Below are 9043 nucleotides of genomic sequence, written 5' to 3'. Positions count from 1 at the left end.
GCCCGGAGCCTCTCCACCAATCAGCAGGACGTGCGACTGCTGTCGCTCAGCTCTTCGAGTGACAGCCAATTAGCACCGAATGGGTGAGTAAACAACAAACCAATCAGGCGTCACGGAAGGCGGGCTAACAGAGTGCAGGCAGAGTGCTGATGCTCCATTAGCCCTACTCGTCTTCTTCAGACCAGGAATTAAAAATCCAGCAGTTATAAAAACCCTGAAGCAAACAGGTGTCAGATTACAGAGCACATGGAAGAAGCCGAGGGAATTGATTTTACAACTGTTTGTCCTTCATGTGTCCTTCACTATTTATTTCAACAAACAACATTAAACTTGCATAATAAGACAAGAATAAGTCAGTTTGGGTTCAATGTGTTTATTAAAAATATTACAAGCTACTAAAACACACAAAGACGACGGCAGGGTTTAGTCGCTGGAACATGGTTGCTGCTGTACAGATCTGTTTCTTCCTCTTTTCTTTTTCATATAAAATGCTGATGTAAAAAACCCTGGTTTTGACTGCAGTTTGTGTCCTCCTCAGAGAGGATATCCACTCCACAAGCTGAAAGACAGAGAACACAATCATCACTCAGCCAGCGAGCAAAAACAATGAAAGTACACTTGTATCAAGTCACCAAGTGTTCCATCCATCAGTGATTTATTTTGCTTTGAAGAAAACCTTATTCATGTTTAACTTGTTTTATGTAACATCTTCAAAATGAAGCTTTTTTATTCAAATCCATTAATATTATGTTATGAAAAATGCTGGCAGCTGTCAGTGCTGTCCTCCAGCCTCCTAGCAGATACATTTATGGTATAAATGTGAAAATCCTAGGTGATTCTCAAAAAACTGCTGAAACGGACTTTGAAGATCGGGGAGATTCGAACTCATCCAAGAGTTTTAGTAGATGCACGTTTATCTCCAGAGCCTACGTCACCTCATTCTTGACGTATTGTACTCATGAAGAGGCTTTTACAGCTGAGGGGCACTTCTCTACATCTCCATTTTTAACAAAAGAAACAATGTGACCTTTAATTTGCACACTATGTTTGTGTCTGTTAGGAGGTGATGTGTCTGTACGCTGTAGTGTGATTGTTGTGGAACCTGATGGCTTCATGAACCCTTTTCACACAAATCAGCCTTAAGCCGTCAACATCTGGGCTGTCACTCATCCTTCAGTAATGTTTATGACCCATCATGTTGTGGTCTTTTCAAATATTCTGGGGATACAACAAGTGTGTGTGTGTGTGTTACCTCAGCTTGTACTCTGGGTCGGCGTGGGTTTGCAGCAGCAGGTCTCTGATCTCCTCGGGTGGGTTCAGACCATGAAGCTTTGCTCTCTCCCACCTCTGCAGCCTGCTGATACCTGATACAGACACATCAGGATGAATGATTCAGTCACTTCAGTCTGTTTTACTGCTACCAAAGAATGGACCCAAAACTAATGCAGTGCAGTGAGCATCAGGACAACAGGCGATCACACACACACCTAGTAGGATTACTACTGCTTACGTCACTCTGGTCACTCTGCGTTGCTGTGCTAATATGGCACAAAGCACTTGAACATCCCATTTTCCATTTGCACAATGTACAGTTTCAGTTTTTTAATCTAAATGTACTTATTGTTTATAATGTTTTGCACAGTCGAGGATCAGCTCAGGACACATTTCTGTGTCTGTGCACGTCTGTGGTCCTGCCTACAGACTCGTGGGGCAGCGGTCTTCTGTAGTCACGTCAAGGTGGGCGGTCACGTCATTAACTGAAGTTGAGGTGTGGCTGATTCCATCAGCAGGTGTGGAGGAACAGGCAGTAGTTTCTGTGTGAGTAGTCTGCTCCAGAAAATGGAGTCCCTGAAGTAGACCTGCCCACCATGTTTTTAACTTTGGTGATTGAAACCCAAGAATCTAATTGGTTTGGTAATTATATTTAATACAAGCATTTTGTTAACCAAGCATCTTTTTGAAGCCATTCATCCAAATTTGTTTGCATCTCACTAGATCAAAGCAACATGGTGGCAGCCAAAATGCTAAAGTTGAGAAACAAATGGACTGGTCTCACTTACGGCCTCTCTGCTCCACTTATACAGACGTTTACAACAAGCCTGTCACATAAACTCACATTTTGTTCATGGTTTGTCCAACAGACAGACACACAGTCACACTGCAGTGGATGAATAGTGTGCAACTCCCTGTATGCTGATTCCTGCCCGCCCTTCACTGCAGTGTCATCAGACAACTTGTTTCACTGTTCCACTCCACTCTGAGCATGTCGGCTATTATGGTGGAAACTGACCTGTAAGTGTTTAATTATGAACGCAGAAGAATCTGCACACGTGACACGCACTAACCAACAACAGCACTGAAAGCACTGATATAGCTGTTGTTAGACGTTTACAGGTTCCAGCAGATTTTAAGGTCCTGCTGCTCACCTACAAGGCTTTAAACGGATCGGCACCTTCATACCTCTCCGACCTTTTACACCTTTATGTTCCATCCCGTGCTCTCCGATCTCAGGACTCTGGCCTTCCAAAGGTTCCTAGAGCCAGATAAAAGACTACTGGAGAGCGTGCTTTTTCTTTTCGTGCCCCGTTTCTGTGGAACAACCTCCCTCAAGATATTCGGCAGGCATGCTCTGTGGAGGTTTTTAAAACTAAGCTGAAGACACATTTGTTCACCCTATCTTACATGTCTTAATTCTATGGCTTTTAGTTTTTAAATTTTTACTGTTTTTAAATCTGTTCACTATTTTTATTACAAATTATATCAGTAAGGAAGCTGACTAAATATTAACTGATAATTTAAGGCAAAGGGGTGGGATTAAATAAGTGTGTACTTCTTCCCACTCCCTTTCAACATGTAAATTAATCAGAACGGCAGCTATATTGAAATGTATTGATTTTTATGTATAGTATTTTTTTCTCTCTCTTATTTTCTTTTCTAAATGTACCTGTATATCGTTTACATGTTTGAAATAAAATTACCAATTACCAACTTGTATTGTGTCTTTTACCTGTACTGCTATGTATCGCTTTTATTTTATTTATCTTTTTAGTTTCAAATAGTTGTACAGCACTTTGTTTGAAATTTATTAGGGGCAGGACGGTGGCACGGTGGTTAGCACTGTTGCCGCACAGCAAGAAGGTCCTGAGTTCAGTTCCAACATCAGGCCGGGGTCTTTCTGTGTGGAGTTTGCATGTTCTCCCCGTGTTTGCGTGGGTTCCCTCCGGGTACTCCGGCTTCCTCCCACCGTCCAAAGACATGCAGCTTGTGGGGATAGGTTAATTGGATAATCCAAATTGCCACTAGGTGTGAATGTGCGAGTGAATGTGAGTGTGAATGGTCGTCTGTCCCTGTGTGTTAGCCCTGCGACAGACTGGCGACCTGTCCAGGGTGTACCCCGCCTCTCGCCCTATGACAGCTGGGATAGGCTCCAGCGCCCCCCGCGACCCTGAAAAGGATAAGCGGAAGCGAATGGATGGATGGATTATTATTATTATTATTATTACATACTCTGATCATGGGCACGACAGTCACGGTGAGTTGGGGCTTTTCATCAAACTGCTGTTTTCCCATCCTGGAGACACAACATAGTCTTTACTGACTTTAAAAACAGGAACTGGGTGACTTTATTTCCTCTAATCTATACGTTCAGAAATATACACACAGGCTCATACACAAGACTCTCCAGAGTCTTTTAACAAGGCCAAGCCCTGTTAGTGATCATCACTGACTTAAACAAATCACGGTACAATAGTAAGAACTGGTAGTTTTTCTTTGGGAGTATAAAAAGTCTTACAGAACGTATCAGACTGACCAGTGGGAAACAATGGGAACATTCAACAGACTCAGTGAAGATATAAGATAAAGAAATTTGGGAAGGCCTTAACAACTGCACATTTTAAGATCACCACTTTAAACAATTATATCCAAGTAAAACTTATTCAGATAAGTCTGGAAGAAGACCCATCCGTCACCCTCAGATGAGAGGAAACTGGTTAGGACGTTCAGGAACAATCCAGAAACCACAAAGGCCAAAGTCTGTCATGACCTGGACACTGCTGAAACACCAGTGTCTGTCCACAGTGAACCTGGTGTGGTTCACTGTGGACCAGGGTGGCGACCAAGAAATGAGCCCTAATCCCAAAACATCTTCAAGCTCGACTTAAATTTGTGGCTGTCAACATGGAAAAATGACTTGTGGAGAAAGGCTTAACAGTCAGCCGATAACAACAACCGGGATTTTTGGACTACCTCCAAATTCTTAACTTCACCTTAAATCAGCAGCTTGAAACTTGGACGCAACTGGGACTTCCAACAGTACAATGGTGCCAAACACACATTACAACTGGTTTTGGAATACATAAAGCCCTGACCTCAACCCTTCTGTAAATTCGTACACTACGCTTAAAACCTAGCTCCGTGCCAGAAAGTCAACCAATTCAAATGAACTCAACCAATCCTACCAAGAAGAGTGGTAAAATGCCCAGCCACAATCATGCCAGCAGGCTGTCGATGACTACCAACAGCGTCTGGATGAGGTACGACTTCCTAAGAGGAATTCAACCAAATACTAGTAGGGTGTCCGTATATTTTTACCTGAAATCCCAAATAAATGGAAAACTTGCAGGGGCATAATTTCCAGAGGGTTTAGGGGGGTTATGACCCCCCCCCCCCCCAATAATCAGACCCAGCCAATCAAACCCCCCCAATAAAATTATGAATTATCTTGCACAAATAGGCTGTTGATTTTCTTTACTCATTTCAGTTATTACCAGGAAAATGTTTAATCATCTGGGAATTTACCCAGATTTATTTATTTATTTATTCAGACAGAGATCTTGACCCCCCCCCCCTCCCCCCAAAATGTTCAGCACAAAGTTACACCCATGAAAACTTGTATATCCAATTGTTGTTTTGAAGCTCATTAAAGATGTAAGGAGTGTAATCGTTCCACCCTGGAAAAGGAACAGTTCAAAGGAATCAGCCCCAAATGATCATTTCATCTTTGGCCTTAATAAAGGTAAATAAACGTCTGACCACAGCTGCCCTGTTACAGTGATGACTGGGGTATGTCAGCGAGTGTAACAGATAAGGGGGATCGGGGTCATTTCCTACTAATTAGGCCCGTCATTGTGCATTTTTGACAGGTTGCATGATGCTGCAGCACTAAAGTCTGATTCCACGATATTGCTCATCTCATTGGCTCATTGTCTCCACTACAATCAGGCAAATTCCTTACAAGCTGCATGGTCAAATGTGTGTGAGTGTTGGACGTGTTTCCCCTCTTTGTTGTGATCGCTGTTGGAGTCATTGCAAAGTTATTGCACATGTTAACCAGAACACTTAACAGTAATGCAGCACATTACTTAATTACACCCAGGAGAAAGACATTTGTTACACTACTCACTGCGTTACTTTCATGTTACTCTGTAAAATGATCTGAACACTGTCTCATAATCATCATTTAACAATATAAACCTACAGGCTACCCCACACACCGACACACATCCCTGTCCCAACGAGGACACACGTGATCGTTCTCTTAGTGTTTAGGTATGAACACAAAGCAAAGATGGAAAGCAGCACAAAGAGACATTAAAGTGATTGTACTGTAGAACGTTCAGCAGCTGCTGGCTTCACTGCAGACGACGGCTCACTTTATCACAGGGCCGGGCTTCACTCTGCTTTAACATCACTCTGGGTTCTTGGCTAGCTTAGCGTTAGCATCCTGTCTGTGCAGGTGCTGGTGTTAACACTATGGTGCAGCTGTTTCTGTCCAGGAGCAGTCTCCATTGTAGCACGGCACTCTCATCCTTTTGTGCAGTGCAAATCGACACAGCTCCCACTGCAGGCCGAGCCATTACTCTCCTCCTCTGACACGCGAATCAAAATCAGCTGATTGCAGCGAGAACGCAAATAGCGATAAGTGGGATCGACTAACGATTCCAAGGAGCTGGACTGCTTCTCAATCTACCACAGCATGAATCTTACCTGTGCAGGGCCCAAAACTCCAGTCGAGGTCAAACTGTCGGAGCTTCTCCAGTTCCTCCTCTCTAATTCTGTCAGCCTCTGCTCACAGGAAGAAAGGGTCATGTGACAACAACACTCACATTAACATCAGGGTAAATATACTGGATGGATCTGCAGTTTGGAACCTTCATAGAACACTTGTGCAGCAGGTTTTTGGACATGTTTAGACAGACAGGTAGATGTTCATGTGAGGGCAGTAAGCAAGAACTAAACTGATGAACTGAGGGTCACCAAGGGTCAGTATGAGATACATAATGACTATTTTTATTTGTGAATTATGGAAAGCTGCGTTTGCAGGAAATCTGTTTACAGTGACACCACAAAGAGTGCTGCTCTTCACCTTTCTGTGGGGAAGGAGGAGGAGTGGGGCTCTTCTCTCGCTTCCCTCCTTTTCTGGATCTCTTCACCACTTTGAACGAGTCCGTGATAAGTCTGCGCTTGGTTGTCATGGTGGCCGATCCACAGCAGAAACACACCTGTGCAATGGGTGTTTGTTAAAAAGATGGAAGATTTCACATAAGAAACTCTCCTGCGAGCTCACCATCACTCCCTGATGTGATAAGGGCCGCCAATGTGATGCGTTCAAATGCCAGTCAGTTATTGAGCAACATTTTCTTCAAATGAAAAAGAAAACACTCGAGCCTAATGACAGAATTCTGTATCTATTCACAAACCAAGAGTCGTGTTAGTAGCTGCTGCCTCATCACGCTCACCTGTTGTGCCTAAAAGTCTTTTCAGGTTTTTCCAAAGCTGATTGTTGGTATTTAAGCAGTTGTAAACGAGTTGTTGGCCCATCATTTGTGAAATGTATGTCAGACATATCTCTCATGAATGATATTAAGCTATTTGTAGACAGAAAGAACATCTCTGTCACGAGGTAGAAGCTCTGATCAATTCTTGGCTATCCAACGTCTCTATAGCTGAATTTATGTAAATGTAAATATTTATATTATAAGTGGCCAATAAGGACTCACTGATTATAATGTACAACGCAGAGTGTGTCATAAAGGAACCTGCAAACAGCTCATTCTTTATTACCACTGTTTCAATCAGGAATAATTACGCAGTAATAGCGAGTATTTTGTCCAAGGTTTTCAAGATAAAACGGTTTAACCCACAGTCAGCGGGTTTATCACGGCTCACGTGTGTAATATGCGACATGTAACCTTACATGTTGTATTAGCGTGAAGCTGCAAATCCGACGTTTCCTGTTGATTTTTCTAAAACACATGAAGGCGACGTGCTCGTTAGTTTGGCCTTTGCCTCTAAATTCGACCGAAAAAGTGAACAATAATGATAATAATCATAATAATGATAATAACGAGGGAGAATTTGAGCCCCTGTCTAATGGATTTTTTGAACGCCTCTGACGTCACGCCCCATGCAGTGACGTGTAGTGAAGCGTAGAAACGGGGACCACAGGTACGCCGCACAGGACTCACGCATTGACCAGCTATTACAGGTTTACTGCCACCTGCCGATGACATCACTCCGTTTAGTGTCAGACCACTTCACTGACTTCAAGCACACGGAAGAGTCACAGTGTGCCTACTTTTCCACATCCACGGCCGCAGGAAATACGGTTCACCGTGAAAAACACGTTCGTGTTTCACCGTCAATCTAAGGTCCAGCTCCACGTTTGAGCCGCACATCCTTCTGCGACCCAGCCTATTTATTTACGTGTTCTGTGATGGACATTTGTTTTGGTCTGTATCTTTTCACTTAGCCTAATAAATCATGTTGAGCTCTAGAGTGCACCCTGGCCTTTTCCTGTGATACGTCGTGTGTTTGGGCGGCCCCTGTCAGCCCCAAAGAAGCAGGAAGACCCGAGTGTCCTTTAAACTTACCTTGTTATTTAAACGACAGCTGTTTGAAGCGGATCAGCGCTTTATTTTCTCTCACTCTGCAACACTTTCTTCTTCTCCCACCGTCACTGCGCTACACTGAGCCGGGGTCACTCCTTTGCTGCCACCTGTTGTTTGCTCTGCGTACTGCAGGTCAGTGTGTTAAAGCGATGGGAATTCCGGATCTATTTAGAGAATCGGCTCTTTCGGCTCGCATCACTAAAAAGAGTCGACTCTTTCGACGCCCAACCAATGTTCCCTCTAATTTTTCATGTGTCTGAGTGAACACACAAACTCCCTGAGCGGTCCCTTGGACCACTGTGAGCAACAGCAGACGTGTGCACTGTGGTCACGCCAGCATCCAATCCATCCAAGTTACATGGTTTATTAAAATAATCAAATTACAGCATTTACATTTATGTTAGACTACTTTTAATTAACTGCTTTAGCCCACTTACAATGAAAATGTAAAAAAGAATCTTGTTCATGACCTGTGTAGTATGTTAACACTATTGGAAGTAAAAATAACTTGAACTCCAATTTATAAACACAACTTTCTTTTTTTTCTTATAAAGTTCTGACTTGTATTATGAGTCTGAGTCTGAGGTCTGGGAGAGAGTCCTGTAACTCTGTCTGCAAAATACAGTATATAATGACCAATGCTGGGCAATTAATTATATAGTTACTTCTTCAAAAAAGTAACTGAGTTTTGCAAACAACAAAGTTTCTTGCAGCTGTTTACCTAAAAATGCAGCCAAGGCGGTTTTTAAATAAACATTTCAAACTATTTACAGAACAATCAGCTGTTCTGCATCAAATTTGATGCCACACAAATTATTTGTGCCACTCCAAAAAATAATTTCTGTCCACTATGAGATAAAGGAGAACAACAGTCTGATACCTGCAGGCCTGACAACAGGAGACGTATCACTCCTGTAACACCTGTAACATCCAGCAGTCGCCTCATTGTTCTGACACACAACAAAACTATTGACTACACTACACACTAACTACACACTAACTACACAAGATTTGCGCTAAACGTCGCAAATCTCTCACATCTCAAAACACCGCCGTCACTCCTAAAACTTCCTTCCTAAACAAGTAAATGCCATGTTGCCATATCATTTTTTGATTGGTCCACATGGTACATTTTTCCACCAACAGGAAAG

At 42.8% G+C, this 9043-nt stretch overlaps 1 protein-coding gene across 1 annotated transcript; it reads right to left on the bottom strand.

Annotated features, from left to right (window-relative positions):
* Positions 1 to 363: 363 nt before the first annotated feature.
* pold4 (DNA polymerase delta 4, accessory subunit) lies at positions 364 to 7989 on the bottom strand. Its single transcript, XM_063475617.1, has 5 exons — positions 7875 to 7989; positions 6368 to 6503; positions 5989 to 6066; positions 1253 to 1364; positions 364 to 559 (listed from the first exon to the last, which is right to left on the bottom strand). Exons 2-5 carry the CDS (start codon positions 6474 to 6476, stop codon positions 535 to 537), a joined length of 324 nt encoding a protein of 107 aa, XP_063331687.1. The 5' UTR covers positions 6477 to 6503; positions 7875 to 7989; the 3' UTR covers positions 364 to 534.
* Positions 7990 to 9043: the final 1054 nt, after the last annotated feature.

The sequence above is a fragment of the Pelmatolapia mariae genome, linkage group LG6 (assembly GCF_036321145.2).
Source record: "Pelmatolapia mariae isolate MD_Pm_ZW linkage group LG6, Pm_UMD_F_2, whole genome shotgun sequence".
NCBI lineage: Eukaryota > Metazoa > Chordata > Actinopteri > Cichliformes > Cichlidae > Pelmatolapia > Pelmatolapia mariae.
The sequence above is the reverse complement of the archived record's forward strand: the minus strand, read 5'-3'. Positions and strand labels throughout refer to the sequence as shown.

Excerpts from the sequence above, each read along its gene's own strand:
- pold4 (XM_063475617.1), bottom strand. The coding sequence starts at position 6,476 with ATGACAACCAAGCGCAGACTTATCACGGACTCGTTCAAAGTGGTGAAG. Across the intron at positions 1,365-5,988 it reads GAGTTTTGGGCCCTGCACAG|GTATCAGCAGGCTGCAGAGG; the intron begins GTAAGATTCATG and ends TGTCTGTATCAG. Across the intron at positions 560-1,252 it reads GACCCAGAGTACAAGCTGAG|CTTGTGGAGTGGATATCCTC; the intron begins GTAACACACACA and ends TCTGTCTTTCAG.